Consider the following 21748-nt stretch of genomic DNA (forward strand, 5'->3'; position numbering starts at 1 on the left):
AATATGCAAAGGGTTCAAATATAATTATAGTGTTAATGGAAATGCTGCAAATGTCTGACTCCTTGGCTGAATGGTCAGCGTTGAGGCATTCGGTTCAGAGGGTCCTGGGTTCCATTCCGACCAGGCCGGGCATTTTAATTGCGTCTGATTAATTTTTCTGGCTCAGGGACTGTGTGTTTGTGTATGTCCCAACACTTTTCTCTTCATATTCAGACAACACACCACACTAATAAACACCACAGAAACACGTAATAGTAAATTCATCCCTCCATATAGGGTTGGCATCAGGAAGGCCATAAAACAGGGCCAAGTCCACATGTGTAACATAATTCGCACCTGCGACCCCACACATGTGGGGAAAAGCAGCAGAAGAAGAAGAATGGAAATTGCCATGAATGCAATTAACAATTCTCATTTAAACGAGCAAGACGAAAACAAGCAACTAGGAATAGTGATTTTTCAAGAAGTGAAATTGAGAGAAGACATTAGATTTAATACAACTATAGTGATAGTTGACAGATTTGTTGATTTAGGACATGGAACTCCCTGTGACAAAAAGCATGTGCTTGCCAATCACATGTTTGTATTTATGTTTATCCCGTTGTTGTATACCTGGATCCAGCCTGTAGCAGTGTATGCTAGCAGGAATGCAACTCCTGGAAATCTGTTGTCTACAATATTAATTCAGGTCATAATTCAACTGGAAAAAGCTAGGGTGAAAGTAATTGACTTTACATGTGATGGAAGTCAGTGTAATAAAAGGGCGTGGATGAATTTGTGAATTTCAGGGAAGAATGATAGAATAAAATGCTCGCTTGAAAACTCTTTAGATCAACAAAGGTGAGTGTGGGCATTTTCTGATTCCAACTTCTTAATTTCTACGTATCTATATCAGGTCCAACCATGTACTGTATTATTTGTATTCATTTCCAATGGTCGTGTATTTAAGATACCATTCATTAACGGCCATTGCATCTTTTCACTTGTTTATACTAATTTTGTTTTAGCTGTACTCAGTCGAAGATATGTGTTAGGAATATTTGTATTAGAGACAAATATTTTTATTATACACGTCTCTTATGCATTAGAACAAGCAATATTATCTTAAATGAAAGGTACAGTGAGAACATATCGTAAATCATTTTATTTATGATGTACTTGTTCATCATTGTTTTGTTTGAAATGAACTTGTGGAAAACTTTTTTCTTTAATGTTGTGTTAGTACTGTCAATTCTCAATTATTCACAGTAAAGGGTGGTAACCACCTCATGGGGAAGTGAAAATGTGGTTAACATGAAATTAGTCATAAACTTGATAAAAAATTATGGTTGTTTAAAACTTATACCAATGAAAATGCCCTGCATCACTGGAATCATTCACTATGAGATATTATAAACTGTTTTATCACAACAGTAAAAGATTAAAACTACTAATAATTTATTTTTGACACTTTCAAAGATTTTTACAGTCTGTTAATACTTTTTGTTTTTTGACAGTTACAAATGTCAGAATGGAGTCTGCACAACATTAATTTATCATTTAACAAGTTACTGTCCCTGTCCTCTTCTAAATAATCCAACACACCCTCAAGATAATTAAAGGCTGCTCCATGTGAAACTTTTTTCTCTGTGCTTTCATCCTCCCCTTCACTATCTGCTGCTATCACTCCCCGCTACTTGTAAGGTGACTGGAACACGCAGCACTACGCCACATTGCTCTTACTGGAGGGAGGACTTTATGAAGTCCAAGCACAATTCACAAGTTTCACAAGGAGGAAAAATTTGGTTAATCATCACACGGATAATCAATTGACTGTAATTCTATTCAAATATTTCCTTTATGTTGTCATAAAATTCCATTCAGACATTTAATATATATATATATTTTAACAGGCTTACGTTTTACAAGTTGCAAGAGTGCTAAGGATCGCACTGGTATGTCTGTGACGTTGGAACAATGTCACATCCTCGTGTCAGAATATGACTTGGCTGAACATGAATTCCAACGTGCTTTAGATTGCATGAGAAGGTAAGTTTTATTGCTTCTGTCCTGCTTTATTCTATATAAAATGTCAAAAAGTGGGATTTGTCAATACCATTGGGAATACCCAAGAAAATTGTATGGAATATTTATGCTAATATTTTTTTTGAAAACTAGTGTACTGTTTCTATTTTGAGGGAACATCCACCAAGAGGGTGGCTTTGAAACAATATACAATACAATACAATAGATTTATTTTGTCTGGCAAGATTAAGGCCATTAGGCCCTCTCTTCCACCTAACCAGAAAATACACTGTTTACATGTGCAAAATTGAAATAAACACACAATTGAAACATCTTGCAACTACTAAACAATACGATATTAAAATAAAAAATAAAAATAGGAGAATGATGATGATGATGGTGATGATGAAGATGATTATTTACACAATTATGACATGATTAGCTAATTCCTATTATCCTTGGTAATAACAGTGGGATTATATAAAGTCTATAGTTTGAGGAAAGCTAAATCTACAATATTTCCATAGCATTACTTAGTAGGTAGCAGTGACAAAGTTGCCTAAAACTAGCAGGTGAGGCTCCTCTGACAGAGACGGGTAGTGCATTCCATTGTCATGCCGAAGAAATAACAAATGAGTTTGTGTATCGTATGGTGCGGTGAGGTGGAATAGATAAGAGTGTATCAGATTTTGAACGTGTTCCAAAACTGTGATTGGATGAGAGGTGGTGAAATTGACTGTACAAGTAGGGAGGTGAGCATGAGGAGAGTATTCGACGAAGAAGGCAAAAGCATGAAGATTACGGCGCTGTTTGAGTTTTAGCCAACCGAGTTCATCGTAGGCAGGTGTAACATGGTCGAAGTAACGTAGGTCACATATATAGCGAACACAGGCGTTTTGCGCGCATTGTAGTTTGTCGTTAAGAGTAGCAGTCAGGTCGTTGTACACGGCGTCACAGTAGTCGAAATGAGGTAATACCAGAGTGCAAATGAGGCATTCTTTTAATACTCGAGAAAATATGTTGCAGAATCTTCTAAGTGAGTTAAGTGTCACAAATACTTTCCAGGAGATGCTGGTAACCTGCTGCTTCCAAGAAAGGTCTATTGAAATTTTTAATTTCATCGGTTAGTCTTTCCGGTTCACAGTCCATGTATAATTGTATATCGTCAGTGTACATGTGGTGTCTGCAGCTGTTTACCGACGACGTAATATCATTGATATACACAAAAAATAGAAGCAGTCCTAGGACAGACCCCTGTGGAACACCAACCTCTATGGATCGCCAGGATGAATATTCATTATTGTTATTTCTTACACACTGCAGATGACTGCGGAGGTATGAATTCATCCACTGAAGACTGTTTGTCGAGAACTTGAGTTTAAATAGTTTGGAAAGTAGTATGTCTATGTCAACAGAGTCAAAAGCTTTAGAAAAGTCAAGAAGAGCTAGTATGGTAACTTTTCTTTTGTCCATCGCATTGCGAATGTCGTCTGTAACCTTAAGTAGTGCAGTACTAGTGCTGTGGTTACGTCGAAAACCAGACTGGTGTTCGTCAAGAATATCGTGTATTTGCAAGTAGTTGGAGACTTGTTGGTGTACAATGAATTCTAGGGCTTTTGAAAGGACCGATAATATGCTCACAGGTCTATAGTCAGTTACGTCTTCAGGCGGTGATTTTTTAGCAAGCGGGACGACAACAGCAGCTTTCCATAAGGAGGGATACGTGCCAGTCATTAGTGAGTGGTTAAATATTTGAGTTATAGTAGGTAAAATTATGTCAATTATTGTCTTAATAAGTTCTATTTCTATGTTGTCTATCGCTTTGGACTTTGATTTTATTCTAAATATGGCTTGTTTAACTTGCGAGGGTGTCACATGTGAAAAGTAGAATTTTTCTCTGTCAGGTGCAGGGGAGTTGTAATTGCTGTATAGTGTTCTATGTTTCCTTTCTCTGTCAATGGTATGTCCGGGAGTGGTAAAATATGTATTGAGGAAGTCCAGGTGTATGTCAATAGGATGATCGTCTCTTTGTTTACCTATTCCCATGTGTCTTAGTTCTTTCCAAGCCATAGCAGGTCTAGTATTTTGTTTTAGCAGGGTATGCGCATGTCTAATTCTAGCGTTGCGTACTGCCTGCAATGTTTTATTTCGTAGCCGTTAAAATGCGTCAAAATTGTCTTGTGTGAGTTGTCGCTTAAACTTTCTATGTGCGGCATCTCGTCTTGCCATTAACTCCTTTAGCTCTAAGTTTAGCCACGGTGCTGGGGCTCGCGTTACCCGTACTGTTTTCGGTGGGGCGTGTCGATCATAGAGCGCTGTCAGATATTTGTTAAATATGTTTACTTTAATGTCAATGTCGTCAACTGTCAGTATATGGTGCCATGGAACATCTAGTGCATCCTCGGTCAACATACTGTAGTCAATTTTAGAGAGATCTCTGAATGTAATAGTCCTTGGTTTTGTCTTTCGGGTCTTTAAGGAGTAGGATATGTATATTAGGTCATGAGCTGAAATTCCTGGTACAGATGTCTGTCCGTGTTGTAGTACTTTGTCTGTATTCTTGACAATCATTAAGTCGATTGTCGTGTGTGACGTGGCGGTGTGGTGAACTCCGATGGGCTACGATTATTTCCAAGAGCAGGAACTCCGGTCGTCTATTGTATTCGCTATCTCAACATGCAATTATCCTAGGCTTTAAACTGGTTTTGACTATCGCTGCTACACCTCCTCCCCTCTTTTACAGCTCTGCTGTTCCTAAGTAAACAGTAGCCAGGTATGTTGAAAGTCTTCGAAGGGATCAGATCATGAAGCCAGGTTTCAGTGAGAAGGCAAACATCAAATTCGTCCGGGACAAGTTCTTTAAGTTCATGGAAATGGGCAGACAATGAATGTACATTTAGATGAGCTATATGGAGACCTTTAAGGAAAAAGGAAACTTTAGCTAGTAGCAGGTCTCTAGTTGAATGAGAAGAGTGAATTTCAGAAGGGGTCAGTGGACAGTTGTCAAAAGGTCGTGTTCTGTTTGTGGAGAGTGGAGGGGTGAGTGAGGCCTTGAAAGGGATTTTGGCTGAGAAGGAATGTTCGGTACTGTCAGAGGAGAGTAACCCATTAGTTCTCGTTGCCAACTTATGAAAAATTAATAATTATATGAATGAGATAATCTAACTAAAGTGAGCTAATCTAATTACCTTATGAAAAATTAATAATTATGTCAATGAAATAATCTAACTACAGTGAGCTAATCTAATTAAATTACACTATGGTGGTATTTAAATAAAATGAAATATAATAAATAGAGATCAGAACAGTCAAGTGAATTGTCCGTTTAGTTGCTATCTCTATCCTGCAATAAGTCACAGAGCCGGTTAATGCGCACTTTGCCCCCATCAGGTTTCTTAATGATGATATCACCGTCTGCAGTCCAACAGTTGGCTACATGGAAACGGTGAATGGCGGCCTTCAGTATGGAGAGTCTAGTGGACGTGAGATCTTCGCGGATGGTAACATGAGTGCCCTTTAGTCTCCTTTTGGTACGGAATACTTCTTGTCGTGTACGATAGGAAGTAAACTTGATAGGCCGAGTTTTCCCTACTGATTTAGGCCAAACGCGGTGACTTCTATCAATATCATTGATGTTTATATTCATGCCTATATCTCTGAAGACGTTTACAGCAAGTTCGTCAGTATTTTCTTGTGAGCTCTCCTGCACTCCAAAGATTCTAAGGTTATTTCTCCTACCATATTGTTCGGGAGAGTCGCTTATAGCTTCGAATTCTGACCTAAGTGCCTGGATTTCCTTGTTCCGACACTCCAGTTTGTTCTTTAAATCCGCTACGAGTTCAGCATTGAACTGGAGAGATTTCTCTAGTTCCTTAACGACAAGTGTGGTCACTCGCTCTGATATCGCCTCTGTAATTCTGTCCAGAAACTTACCCGAGCTGAGAGTCTCGTTCAGGATCCTCGTGACAGTCTCTTCCATGAGGTTGGCACTACCGTTCGCTTCCTTGCTGTTGCGCTTGTTACTCCTGGTCATCTTGTTTCACAATGGAATATTTTAATGAACTGATAAAAATATGACCACGACAGGGAGTCACTTTCACTTTAAACACTTTCAGACTACGTTGGCACACTTCAACACAACGTTTGATATATATTATTAGGAAATAACACCTGCTAATTCACTTTGACTGGGGAGCTGATCTCACGCACGTCCATCAGCCATGAAAGCAAGCAATATAAGCAGGATTGTCAAGCTAGAAAAGAGAAAATAGAAAGGAAGAGTAGCATACTTGGTAAGACCACAGTCGGCACACATCATAAAGTAATATTTTTGCAGATGATGTTATACTGTATAGCCTAGTAAATAAGTTACAGGATTGTGAATGACTGCAAGAAAACCTTGATAATCTTGTGAGATGGACAGCAGACAATGGTATGATGATAAACAGGATGAAAAGTCAGGTAGTAAGTTTCACCAAGAGGAGAAGTCCTCTCAGTTTGAATTACTGTGTTGATGAGATGAAAGTACCTCACGGGGATCACTGTAAGTACTTAGGTGTTAATATAAGGAAAGATCTTCATTGGGATAAGCACATTAAAGAGGTTGTAAATAAATATTACAGACCTCTTCATATGGTTATAAAGATTGTACCGGTAGGTTCATTCAAATGCAGCGCCTTGAAGAATGCTATCTTAAATCTAAAACTTTCAACAACTAATACAAGAAGTTTGGACTTTTCTCTACAGTTGTCTCTACTAAAAACTTACGTTATGCCCTCTGGTGTGAAGAGGAACTGTTAAAATTCTAAAGTAATTTTTTATTTTAACATTTACAACACAGAATTGATTATTCGTTGTTTTTGGTGTGTTAAAGTTTACTACACTTTTGTCTCTTCCTGCCAACTTAAGATGTTGGCCAATAGAAAATTTTGTATATTGATTTTTCCTCCAATCAAACACTTCTGGTGTTTATTTGATCAACCAATTAGAATTGGGGGTGGGTCAGGCCTTAGCCCAGAGTTTTCTGGAACCTTCCTCTCAGGTATAAAAGCTGGCACATTTTCAACCAGGTTGTCTTATTTCATCGCTCCAGTCTAGTGTGTGTGTTTATAAAGGAGGCAGGGTGCCTCGTCCATCATCAAGTAGTCGATCAGCTCAAGCAGTCCTGGTTTAACTAAGTTATATCTTTTTGGCAGCTAGCTCGAGGGGAAGGTTTCCAATCTTTAATAATGTAACTTCAATTTTCTAAAACGTAAATTTCATACTTCTAGATTTCAAACTTTTAATGTAAATCTCAATCAAACCAAAGGAACTAAAACATAATCAGGGAATAGAGAGTGTGCTACTCTTTCGTGTTTCCTATCAACGTGATTTTGAGGTGACTATGACTTGGTAACCGTTTTCTATTTGTAACCTTTGTAACTTAAATATTTTCTCCGTCACGTAACTTTGTAACTTCTTTCCATAAACCCAAATGGGGTTTTAAGCTTTTCATTGCAAATTTCGAGGATTGCAAGTGTCCGCCTCCACCCCATTTTGATTTTTTGGGCCAGTTCCTTTAACCTATTGTTTTTCACAAAGGCCCGATAGAATGGGTATTCAATACCCTGTGAAATTCGATTTCATTCCTTTTATGTTAAGACGTTAGACAGTTGAGCATACTAGACAGTGAATACTGCTTGAAAATATTGAATGGTGCCTTTGGAAAGGTGTACTGTTTGGAGAGTAGTCTCCTAGATAAATTGGTGGAGCAAAGATGCTCTGTTAAGAGTGTACATTTGAATACCATGTTCCAACTACTGGTGTAAAAGAAATTGGGAGATCCGTCTCCTTGACTGTTTGTTGCAAGGAGCTGCAGTGCTCATGGAGAATATATAATTAGGGAGCTTCAAGCTAAAAGTTGTTAATTAACTTTCTAAATTATTATCCCATCTTATGGACTTTTGTATCTGAATTGTTAAAATTCAACATCAACTTGTGAACATTTGAATTTATAATTTCACCTTTACAATACTGTAATTGTCTTTATTGAAAAGACTACATTAAATTATCTCTTGAAACGTGTTTCGTCCTCTTATGGGACATCTTCAGTCACAAATACAAAACATTAAAAATAAGGTGAGGACACGTTGAAATAAGTGAATAAAAAGTCTTTTGTCCTGTGACGCAGCGTGATGGCGTCTTGTCAATCTTCAGTGTTAAAATGGTGCAGCGTGAACATGATATGAAGCATGAAGTCCAATTAAAATCACAGATTAAATTGTATTGTAAATGTGGAATTATAAATTCAAATTTTCACAAGTTGATACTTTGACAATACAGGCTCTAATATGAAGTTTATAATGTGCAAAATACAACATGCCAAAGAAATTGAGAATATCAGAGGAAGAAAATATAGCTATAATTTTAAAGTTTTAAAAGTAATCTTCTGATTGTCTTGTATCGACCCATTCATGCCCCCACCTTCTTTCACCTCTGTAACCTAGAAAACATAGTAACAAGGATATTTAGGGATTGTAATAAGGATGTAAAGGAGAGAGCATATAATCTCTGGTGAAGGCCCAAGTTACAGTACGATTCCTGTGCATAGAACCAACATCAGGATTACTTGATACAAGAACTGGAAAAGATAAAAAGGAAAGCTGCACGATTTATTAATGGGTGATTTGTAACAAAGGCGTAGCGTATTACAAAAAAATGAATTTTATCACTTGCAAAGGAGTAGTGTTTCAAAAATGTTGCGAACTTTGGATCGGAAAGACTTGGGAGTAAGATGACAAGCTGGTTGACAAGCGGAATGATACTATACTTTAATGGTGGACATCAGCCTGCTGGAGTTATTCGCATCATATTATATTTCAGTTCTACCCTATTTGGTTTTCTTGTTTGTCTCAGATCTCATTCTTGTACCTGCTTGCATTTAAAATGTTAGCGCTGGGCTGAGTAGCTCAGACGGTTGAGGCAGGGTCGATCTGGCTCAGTCCAGTGGTATTTGAAGGTGCTCAAATACGTCAGCCTCATGTCAGTAGATTTACTGGCACATAAAAGAAATCCTGTGGAACTAAATTCCGGCACCTCAGCATCTCCGAAAACCGTAAAAGTAGTTAGTGGGAGGTAAAGCCAATATCATTATTATTATAATAAAATGGTAGCATGTGCTATGGCCCGAGCACATGTCTAGCAGTCTTTCACTTTAGCTTTATGCCACGCAGTCACTTCCCATGAACTTTGCTACACTACCGCTCCCCTCCGATATCTGCAACTGAAGTCCTGCCAGCCACAATGCATACTAATGCATTGCATTTGCAATATCTACTAACTTGACCATGATGGCCACAAATGGTCCATATTGACTTAAATATAACAGCTAATTGTGTCTAGGTTCTGCCTAGTCAATAAAATTCAGAATGTATTATTTATTTAAACTATCATTTACTTATATACACACTTATATACAAACACAAGTACATGTTTAGAGAAAACAAATTCTCTTCTTCAGCTTATTAGTAAAATTACATGTATCAAAGACCTTATTTATAATTAACTATGTGCCGACAGATTGTGGATAAAATGACAATACAACAATATTAGAAAATTCAAACATGAAAATCCTTTCATATTATATCCCAATTTTATGAAATGTCTGCATTCTACGGCCTTATTTAAAATTAACTATGTCCCATAAGATTCTCACGTTTCAATTTTTAACATTGTTGTACTGTCATTTTGTCTGCAAACTGTTGGCACATAGTTCATTTTAAATAAGGCCGTGGAATGCAGACATAAAAGAATGAAATTGAATTTTACAAGGATATCAAATACCCATTCTACCGGGCCTTTGTGGAAAATAACAGCTTAAAGTTACTGGCCCAAAAATCAAAATGATATGGAGGCGTACACTTGCATTCCTTGAAATTTGCAATTAAAAGATTAAAACCCTATTTGGGCTTTTGGTCTGAAGTTACAGAGGCTAAGCCTAAACAACCGAGGTGACTAGGTAGAGAGAAAATTTAAATGACAAAGATTTCAAACTGAAACAGGTTACAAAATCAATCAATCAATCAATCAATCAATCAATCAGTCAATACTGATCTGCATTTAGGGCAGTCGCCCAGGTGGCAGATTCCTTATCTGTTGCTTTCCTAGCCTTTTCCTAAATGATTTCAAAGAAATTGGAAATTTATTGAACATCTCCCTTGGTAAGTTATTCCAATCCCTAACTCCCCTACCTATAAATGAATATTTGCCCCAGTTTGTCCTCTTGAATTCCAACTTTCACTTCATATTGTGATCTTTCCTACTTTTATAAACGCCATTCAAACTTATTTGTCTACTAATGTCATTCCACGCCATCTCTCCGCTGACAGCTCGGAACATGCCACTTACATGTAATAAATATCATTTTTGGTCCGTATTGATGATATTAGATTGAAATAATAACATTAAGTCATTTATTAGACCACCTAATCAAAAACTTCAGTTATAACACACGTAGCAAGAAGTCTACGGTTGCAAATTCTTCTAACTCATAATATTACAAGCTATCTTTGTCACCATCAAATGATTCCACTTTTATATGCTTTTTCAACTAGAATATCTACAAACTCACAATTTACAACATTTGAACATCACTTCAAATTTTGAGATGGTCCATAGTGATCCTATTTGAAACTGTTCTTCAACTTCTATTCACCAACTTCATATCCTCAACGTGTTCTACAACTTCAACATATGCATCTGACTTTCGTCTTTTATCTTCAAGATCATGATGAACTTTGGATCTCTCGACTAACTTTGACTTTTATTCTCTCCTCTTTACTTTGATTATATAAGATTTTTCGCCATTGTCTAATTATAACCGCCATGACTATCAACTTTACTTTTATGCAATCTTACTACTTGTTGTATAACAATCTGTTGTTTTATCCATTGTACTTATTTTAGCAGCCTTCTAATGTTAATTTTGTTAATACTTCCACTATTGTATCTCATCACATTGTATTTTCAAACCATCATTGTTATTTTTAACTTTATTTTACTTCAAATCTCTTCAAGATTTTTAAAATTCATTTCATTACTACATGTTATTTAGACGCCTATTTTTAATTTAAGGTTAAGACTATGGCTGATGATGCCTTCAGGGAAGGCGAAACATGTCCCATTATTAGCTAACAAATTTATGTAAATCATCCAAGACGATTTTGTATTGATTAGGTGGTCTAATAAATGACTTAATGTTATTATTTCAAACATGCCACTTAGTCGAGCAGTTCTTCTTCTTTCTGTCAATTCTTCCCAACCCAAACTTTGCAACATTTTTGTAACGCTACTCTTTTGTCGGAAATCACCCAGAATAAATCGAGCTGCTTTTCTTTGGATTTTTTCCAGTTCTTGAATCAGGTAATCCTGGTGAGGGTCCCATACACTGGAACCATACTCTAGTTGGGGTCTTACCAGAGACTTATATGCACTCTCCTTTACATCCTTACTACAACCCCTAAACACCCTCATAACCATGTGCAGAGATCTGTACCCTTTATTTACAATCCCATTTATGTAATTACCCCAATGAAGATCTTTCCTTATATTAACACCTAGATACTTACAATGATCCCCAAAAGGAACTTTCACATCATAGTCACCTCAAAGTCAAGTTGATACAGAATGCGAGAGGGTATCACAATCTCTATTCCCTGATTTTATCTAAGTTCTGTTGACTTGTTTGAAAGTTACATTTTAGAAAATTAAAGTTACATTAGTAAAGATTGGAAACCTTCCCCTCGAGTTAGCTTTCAAAGACTATCACTTAAATATGACTGCCATTACCTGGAGCTGCTGGATTACTCGGCGGTGGACGAGGCTCCCCGCCTCCTTTATTAACACACACACTAGATTGGAGCGATGAATAAGACCACCTGGTCTAAAAATGTGCCAGCTTTTTTACCCGAGAGGAAGGTTCTTGAGAGCTCTGGGCTAAGGCCCGGCACACCCCCAATTCTTATTGGGTAATTAAATACATACAAGATAGCTGTAATTGGTTGAAAAATAAATATACAAAATTTTCTATTGGCCAGCATCCGAAGTTGGCGGTAAGAGATAGAAGTGTTGTCAACTTTAACATACCAAAAAATAAAGAATAACCTTAAAATAACAAATTACTTTGCAATTATAATAGTCGCTCTTCACACCAGAGGGCATAACATAAGTTTTGGGGTAGAAACATATGTAGAGGGAAGTTCAAACTTCTTGCGCTAGTAGTTGCGAGTTTTAGTTTCAAGATGGCATTTTCCAGGGCACTCCCTTTAATTATTATTATTATTATTATTATTATTATTATTATTAGCCACATTGGACCACTTAAATCTTCCATGTATACTTTTTCTTTGAAGGTTGTACTGTTTGATTCTTCTTATCTGCCCAGTACTTCTTCATTCATTCTGATCGCAGTGTTCTTAATTCGTCTGAAATCTCTACAGGCCTTCTGTACATCATTTCAGTTGAAAATTTGTGATTCTTAAAAGGTGTGGTAATTTTATTCTTGTTCTCTGTAACTTTAATTTCAAGTCCAATTGTTTTTAGATCCTCTTGAATTTCTTTGGTCCAATGCCCTCCTGTCTTCTTTCCCAGATTTATCATCGCTAGTTGTCGTGAAATCCTGTTTTCTGGTAATAAATAAATAAATTTGTTATGGAGATATCCGTGGTAGTTAGAGGTGAAAGAAGGTGCGGGCTGGAATAGGTCTCAACTACAAAAGTTCGAATTAAAATTTCAACAAGGTTATATTTTCAAAACTTAACAATGGAAACATAGAATTTTGAGCGTACAACAAATAACAACAGCTAAATCAGGTACACAGCAACTTTACAAATTCTGGGCTACAAGCCCCAAAGTCTGAGCTCCCAGCTCACACTCACAATTTAACAAAGGGCAGAAAACCCCTTCATTACATGGAGCTCTTGCTCCCGCTTAATAATGTCAGGCCTCCTAGAGGCATCTTCCAAAATACCAGAAAGAGCTGACCTGCTCTTGATTTTTTTTTACAAGCCTTATCAAAGGCCACAACAACCCTTACTCCTAACTGCCCTCAAGGCACACATACAGTGAAACAGGGGTATCTAATACCCAACCTACAGGGCCTTTGCATGAAGAAAATAAAACATCAGGATGAGTTACTGGCCCAAAGTACAGAAAGAACTGGAGGCGTGAACTTGCACTCCAAAATACACCTTTTAAAACCTAAGTGGCTCTAGGCCGATACACAGGGGCTAGTCCCAAGCTAGGGAGGTGACCCGTATGAGAAAACTTTAATACATTAAGGAAGAGAAGAAACGGATATAAAAACGTGGTCACCTCAATTTCAAAATGAAGGGGAGTTCGAGAGGGTAAAGCACTCTCTATCCCCGCTTTACAGTGAAAGAGATTTGTAGTGTTTGAATTGTAGGAATTTACATTTTAAAGTGGTAGGTCACATATTAAAGGTTTCGAACCCTCCCCGAGAGTTAAACTGCTGAGCTAGCAAGAAATAAAGATGCTAAAAGGCCATTACCTTGTTGAAGATCTGCTGTCTGAAGAACGAGGTGCTTCCTGCCCCCTGCTACATATTCACATACTGGGTTAGATGTTATACTAGTGGCCAGGAGACAGAAAAATCAGCAGTTTTTATACCCTCGCGGAAAATTCGAGACCTTTCAAGAATGAGTAGGCACACCCCCTCAACTTTATTGGATAGCTTAGAGCTACATGTCCATATCGAAGAAGACATACATGATTGGCTGAAAATTAATTAAAGAAATTTGGGATTGGCTAAGTTCAAAACTGGCAGAAGGAAGGATTAATATTGCCAACCCAAAAAATAAAAGAACAAAATTTAGTAAAGACAACAACTTTTGGATACAAAATTTCTTCAAGAAAGTTCATTCCTTCGCACCAGAGTGCGTAATCATAGTTTTTAGTAGAGACATCTGTTAGAGAATGTCCTCACTTCTTGATCACTGAAAAACAAAAGTAAATCAAAAACACTCAGTGACATCTTCTAATAAACCGTAGAGTTAGTTCGGTTTTTAAAGTTCAGGGTTTCTCCTGTGGAGTAGATTAAATTGGCGCAAGATTTGAACTTGCATCATAGAGGTGTACCGCCCAGTACAAAATTAATAAGAGAAATTACATAATTGAGTAGTATAGTACGTGAAATATTCTTCAAAGTTACGTCATAAATGATAATGTAACATGTCGGGATATTACATGTAACTAATCTCATCATTAGACCCGTATTGAACTATGCTATGATATACTAACAATTTGTTGGTTATTTTGATCCACCTTTTCAATACAAATTACAGTTTGTGTTGCTAAGTTGTAATGTTACAACACTAATTTACCGGGACATGTTTCGCTTTTATTCACAAGCATCATCAGCCTATACAATTGCCTCAAGGTTTGTCATATTTGGGTTGTTGTTACAAATTTCATTACATTGAATGTAAATCTAATTTTAGTGATAACAATATTTAAAACAAGAATAATATACACATTAAAAATTATGACAATATGATTTGCAATGTTAAAATGGATTAACTCTTAATTCTAAAACACATTGACGTCCAAAACACAGTTTTTACAATTTGAAAATTTGGCTAAAAATTGTTTGCAATGTTAAAATAAAATTGATTCAACTATAATTTGGCATTAAAATTTGAGTTATAAATATAAATATTGGATGTTAATATATAGGAGCCATAGTTTCTGAAGTGAGTTGGTTTCTAGAATACAGTAACATTTCAGTGTTGAGAATTTTAGTTAAGAATTGTGCTCTCTAAATAATGTTATTTGAAAAGACTGTAATTTTGCATTATGCGTGATTAGTCATGATGATAATCTAGAATTGAAGTCTTGAGTTCGTTTTAAAATGGCTTCTAGATTTGATGAGGCTTGCTGCTGAAGTTTGGCAATATGATCAGAGGAAGTATTGACATATTTAATTCTTGTTTGTAGCGACCAGACTCTCCATTGGAAGTTGATTGTTTTGATGTAAGTTATGGTTAAAAAGTACCGGTGTCTGATTATGTTTCTTTCGATTTATGGAATGGAAGAAGCATCTGGAACAAATGGAAATGAACTTAAGTAATATTGTGTGTGTGTGTTGTGCTTATAATGTGAGTGTTGATGTTGCATTATCACTTACCCCTTTGTTTGCTGCTACAGAATCTTGTGGGCCTTATTGCGTTACTGTGACTATTGTCTGTTGTGGCTCTACTCCTTGTGTTGTACGTATGAAAGAGCTGTTGTGAAGGGCGGGTAGGAGATTGAGGGGAAGAGATGTTGGGCGGGGCGTTTGCTATTGACGTGCTACGTGGTGGGGAATTCTTATCTGTTGTCGAGGTGGGGGTAGAGGACGATCCTGCAGGCGGGCCGTTAAGCTTTGGCGTGTTATGTGGAGGGGGACTTTTTTGCTTTGCCGAAATGGTTTCAGTTGTGAGTGTATTTAGATTGAATATTTTACAGAATTTGCTTTTATCTGATTTGAGATTTCGTAATAATGTTGGCAACTGCTCTATTAACGGACTTTTTATTTCGACCTCGTAATTCAAGTTTTTTCCCTTATTAAAGTATTGATCCAAATAAATATATATGTTTTCGAATTCTGTCATTAGCTTCCCCTTTTCGATTCTTTTGATTATTGTAAGGCCTTTGTCTATTGAGGTGTAATGATGGCCGGTTTCTTTCATATGATTACTCATTGCGGAGTATTTATTGTGTTTTAAGGCATTAAAGTGTTCCATGTATCTGGTTAGGAAACTGCATCCAGTTTGGCCAACATATGAAGATTTGCACTGTGCGCATGTTAGTCTGTATATTCCGGAGCCTTGAAATTTGTTATTGTAGGCATTTATTGTGTTATGGTTAAAAAATAAGTTTTTTTTTAGTGTTATATGTTTTAAAGGCTATTTGCATATCTCGTTTTTTGAGTGGGTTTGCTATTTGGTGAATCTTTGAACTGGTGTAAGTGCAGGTTGCGTATTTGGATTTTTTAGTCTTTTCCGGTGTGAGGTTTGTGGCTATTTTGAGCTTTACTTTGTTGATGATTCGATTTACTATGTTTGCTTTATATCCATTGGCTAGTGCTAGTTCTTTTATAAAATTTATTTCTTTTGTAAAATTTGCGGGTGATAAGGGTATTTTGTAGGCTCTGTAGACCATACTGAAAAAAGTTGCTTGTTTGTGGGATTTGGGGTGGAGTGAGTCATTTCTTATTGTTATTGGCGTGTGTGTTGGTTTTCTGTATATCTGATAATCAAAGTTGGATTTTAAGCGTGTTACAGTAACATCTAAATAATTCAGTGAGTTGTTTTTTTCGTCTTCTTTGGTAAATTTTACGTATCTATCGATGTTGTTTAAAAATTCAAGGATTTTTCGCTGTTAGTTTTTCGGTTGTCTGTTATTACAAATGTATCGTCAACAAATCTCAGCCAAAGACAGATTCCTTCTATGTTTGGTTTTGTAATGCTATGTTCTGTGTTATCCATATAAATATCCGCTAATATTCCCGAGCTGGGGTCACCCATGGCTAAACTTAATTGGTGGTAAATTTTATTGTTAAAGGTGAAATAGTTATTCTTAACTAAAATTCTCAGTACTGAAATGTTACTGTATTCTAGAAACCAACGCACTTCAGAAACTATGGCTCCTATATATTAACATCCAATATTTATATTTATGACTCAAATTTTAATGCCAAATTATAGTTGAATCAATTTTATTTTAACATTGCAAACAATTTTTAGCCAAATTTTCAAATTATAAAAACTGTGTTTTGGACGTCAATGTGTTTTAGAATTAAGAGTTAATCCATTTTAACATTGCAAATCATATTGTCATAATTTTTAATGTGTATATTATTCTTGTTTTAAATATTGTTATCACTAAAATTAGATTTACATTCAATGTAATGAAATTTGTAACAACAACCCAAATATGACAAACCTTGAGGCAATTGTATAGGCTGATGATGCTTGTGAATAAAAGCGAAACATGTCCTGGTAAATTAGTGTTGTAACATTACAACTTAGCAACACAAACTGTAATTTGTATTGAAAAGGTGGATCAAAATAGCCAACAAATTGTTAGTATATCATGTCGGATATGTTGCAAAAATCTCGTGATTTTTTACTTTTGTTATGTGCACAGAATTTTCAATGGCTTTTAAAAAACTCACTTCTAACTTTTATCCTCTAATTAAATTGTGATATTTGATTATTTGATTGGATTCTTACAAGTTTTATCAGTTTTTAATTGTTTATTTATTATTTTTTAGCGAAGGATGCCGGAGAGAAAACACGTGCAAAAATACAGGGGTTCGTAAGTATGCTTTCAATAGTCTGCAGCTTCTCACTTTACCTCGATTATATAGACCCCCTGCAGGTACTTATGGGTCTGCTCAGACATGAAATTCCAATGAAGTCTTCATCTCAGGTCTGCAGGTCTTTATCATCTACATAGTACATCAGATGTAGTTTGCTGTATCATAATTTTATACATTGAAAAATCAAACAACAGTTGCCATTCCTTTCTAACACAACACAAGAAAAATTTGGTTACATCTCTTTGATTTTTATTATTTTGATTGGAAGGAAAGGTTAAATGTTCCTGACTGAAAATTGTTGTTTCAACATTATCTAGTGTAGGAAAGAAACTCAGTCATTGTACAGTTATAGTCATTGACACAAAATTGTACTTAACGTGCCATGACCCTTATGCACATTTTATTGTATTAGTGTAACAACAAATTAAAATTGTTATTTTTAAGAGACATCGCATAGCTAATAAGTTAGAAAATGCTTTTTATATGTCACAACGCTCAAAATATCTTAGAATATTCCTAACTATTGTTTTTACACATGTAGACATGTTCGGTTTTATATAATTCTGAAATGCTTATTTATTTTCTCTCTTACCAAATTAGTCTTATCAATTGATATTATTGTACATTATTAGCTTTATTTCATTTGGCCTAATAACAGGAGTATGCAAATTGATACTGTCAAAAATAGGCCGATTCATTTTGCAGTTGCATTTATAATATGCTTTTGTTGTATGAAATGATTTTGTTTACTAAAAATTCATAGCAACTGTCGTACTAATTTGTAAATGCGCAAAACTTGGGCTTTATGGTGACCATATTTACTGTATGTATGCTGTATTTCTATTATCTGAAATGAATTTTAAGTTTCTTAATGATTTTCTGCATATAGTGTGCAATTTGTGCCTAGATTAATAATTATATGGATAACTCGACTAATTGAATTAACTACATCGGCCAATTAACAGTTGCTGGCATGTTTCTAGTGTGAAAAATTCCCTAAATCAGATTGAATAAATCAGGAAATTGATGTCTATACAAGAAAAAAGACAGCAGTATTTTTATATGCAGTTACAATGATGGTCGTGAGTGGTTTGATTTGGCATGATAATCTCCATATTAAAGACTGAATACATTTTATTGATGAATTTGCTGACTCTATTAATTTATTAATATAATCATAATTATGATGTTATTCACATGGTTTTTAATTGTTCTGGTCTTTTGATCTAATAATGTTGATGCATTGTACCAGATTACTGTATCTAGCATTAAAGGAACATGCCAGTCTTCTGTGCAAATAATTCTCCATTTTTATGTCAACGTGGGATTCTACAAAGTATGAAATGCTTCAGAATGGCATATCCAAGTCATGAACATTAAGTTTGAATGTATGAGCATCATGCTTCAAAGTATTGTATATTGTTATTATACAGAAAGATAATTTTGTACATAGATGTATGTATATATAGCCTATATATAAATAGATTAGAGGTATAAAACTTCTGGTGGAATATTGTGGAAGATGTACATACTATTTGGAAGTTGACACGTTTAAGTTAACTGCATTTGTAAAAATAGAAGCCTCAGATAGATAATGTTTTAATTATTGTAGAGAATATTATTCTCTTTGTTTTAATTTAATAATATTTATATTGAATTAATAACAATGGTTTCACAAATGACCATGCCTGTTTATAAGCAAATGTCGAGTCTATCATTCTTCTGAGAAAAATGATATGGCTCAAGGTGTTTGAAGTATGAATCATGTTACAGTATATATGGCTCTTTGAATTGTTAACAAATGGTATAAGATGCGGTGAACATATTCTGGAATTCTAACACCCTCCATTGAAGTATAATGCAGTAAGGATAAATCCATTTCTGCATTTACTCCCTCTTTATAATTCTATTATAATATGAAATTTATATTCAGAATAGTTTGATTTAATTTTGTTAAGGAATGGTAAAATTGTATATGCTGTAAGTTACTATTCTCCATTACAACTTTGATTACTCTCTTATTATATATTTCATACTGATTAATCTATGCTCATAATGGAATTTATGTGCAAATTTCTTCTTTTTATTCTTGAATTCTCTTTTGCAGAAACATTTTCTGGTATACAATATCCACTTATATCCAGGGAAACTAATAGAAGAGTATCGCTGACCTATAGTTTCTTTCTGCTTATAATTTTTATTTTTCCTCTGTCTAGAGAAGAGGGGTCTTTTTCCTTTCCTCATTGATTTGTCACTCTTAGTATACAGATCAGTTCCATTGGTCTAATTTTGGAGATTTTGTGGAGGGAATGACAGATGGACCAGTAATTTTCTTTTAATAACCATATCACTAAAATGCCTGTGAAGCAAATACAGTCAGTAGTGTATATGACCTTTTGAATGTGCCTAATTTATATTTTATTTATTGAAAACTTTTGTAGAAGTTTCAAAATTCAGATCTCATAAAATCATAATTTGTTTTTGTGAAATAATGCTGGGATAATGAGGGTAATATAAGGAAAGTTAACAATTTAACAAGGAATATAGCATTTAAAAAATATAAACTTAGAGGGAATATTTATAATTATGTTAAATATAGGAAGATACCATAAAAAATATAAATGTAAAGCGAATATTTATAATTATGTTAAAACCAGTCACTTACTAGTTATTACAGCTCACGTTAGAAATAGGAGAGAAAAGGTAAGGTTTTGAGTAAAGTTTTGAGTTGAAACAAAGGAATCTCTTCTATTATTTAATGAGTCAGATGTTCTTGCCAGATAAGAATAGCTTAAGTCATGTAAATCACCATTTCCTGGAGAAGATAACAGAATGATAAACTAACAAGAATTACCTGTAAGGAAATTGTCATTACACACCAGCTTTTATCTGTAGTTACATGCCTTACATTTTTGTTCATTTCACTAAAACTGCCCGGCTGGATCATAAAGACTATGACGATAGCTGATGATCTGGTAATGGTCATTCCTTTTTTGGCGGATGGTTAAAAGTCACTACGTGATCTGATCCTCAGATGCTCCATTGCTTAATTGAATAGTATTGAAAAATACAAATCAGCTTAATGTGCTTTTATTAACAACTTGTGTTGTAATTTCAGCAACCACCATGCTTCTTCATCTTTTGGTTGGGGGTCTGCACCAGGAATCATTTTTAAGAAATTAAATGGAATGAGTATTTCTATGCTTCTAAATCCTTAAACTCTCAGCTGATTTAACACAGCTTATTAGGCTCTTGGTTTTTACACTCAAGGTTATAGAACTGAATCTTGGCGTAAACGATTAGTATTTACAAGTAATCCAGGGTACTTACACCAGTAGATTTACTGTTGTGTTAAGGAACCCTTTTTCAGAGCAAAATTGTGGCATCCTGATGTCTGAAGAGGCCTATAATATTTAATACATTATTTTATTATTAATTTACAGAATGATAAATACCAAGATATTGTACCCATATTGAGACTACATCATCTGCAGGGTCGTATAAGGTATACAAATACAGAGGTAAGAATTCGAGGAAGTATATGAAAAATGGAGGAAATAATTGAAAGATGAAATTAAAACCAAATTTTATGTAGCAGTCATCGTGTCCCTATTCTTAAAATGATGATTATGAAGATGATCATTATGTATTTATAAAATAAGGAACACATTATTGATGGAAATACATTAAAATTTCTCCTGCTCTGGGTTGCCATTTGAATATTGAAACCAGATAAATATTTATGTACACTTGCATTGCAGATAAGTTCAAAACATCAATTATAAATGTTATTCTGATCTCAAATTGGATATTAAATCAAAGTTTAAACATCTAACATTGAATTCAAACCATTTAGAATTTATTAATGTTCAAATAATGTGAATATTTAATTTACTTACCAAGATTCTAAAATATTATGTTTTGACACATAATTTGAACACACTATTTTGTTTAGAAGACACATTGTTCGAAAGACTTCTTATTCATCATGAGTTCCCTAATTCCAAAACAGTTCACAATATGCATGATGGCTGAATGGATTATAACCATGTAACACTAATACTGTGTGTATTAGTAGATAATTATATAACTTAAAAATACTATTTGTATCGTAAACATATCACTTCCTAATGTAAAATAGTCAAACTGCAGTGAGGTGTACACAAAATCAACACTGAAATTACAATCCTAGCTTTACATAAAATTCACTTCTTCTTCTTCCACAACTTTTTCCCCACACCTGTGGGGTCCCGGGTGCAAATTGAGTCGTACATATGAATTTGGCCCTGTTTTATGGCCGTTTAATTAATATGAGACTTGCACACGTGAAAATCTCATGCTAACAGTTTGAGATTTTATATTTGTTACATGTATCAGTATACAAGA

At 35.0% G+C, this 21748-nt stretch overlaps 1 protein-coding gene across 1 annotated transcript in view; it reads left to right on the forward strand.

Annotated features, from left to right (window-relative positions):
* Nucleotides 1-21329, forward strand: part of LOC136874273 (inositol polyphosphate-4-phosphatase type I A) — a 264058-nt gene extending 242729 nt beyond the window's left edge. The window contains exons 16-17 of the mRNA XM_067147899.2: nucleotides 1893-2028; nucleotides 17315-21329. Of these exons, the coding sequence (XP_067004000.2) occupies nucleotides 1893-2028; nucleotides 17315-17447 (269 nt within the window). The 3' untranslated portion in view covers nucleotides 17448-21329. The remainder of the gene's footprint in view (nucleotides 1-1892; nucleotides 2029-17314) is intronic.
* Nucleotides 21330-21748: the final 419 nt, after the last annotated feature.

This window comes from Anabrus simplex, chromosome 5 (assembly GCF_040414725.1).
Source record: "Anabrus simplex isolate iqAnaSimp1 chromosome 5, ASM4041472v1, whole genome shotgun sequence".
NCBI lineage: Eukaryota > Metazoa > Arthropoda > Insecta > Orthoptera > Tettigoniidae > Anabrus > Anabrus simplex.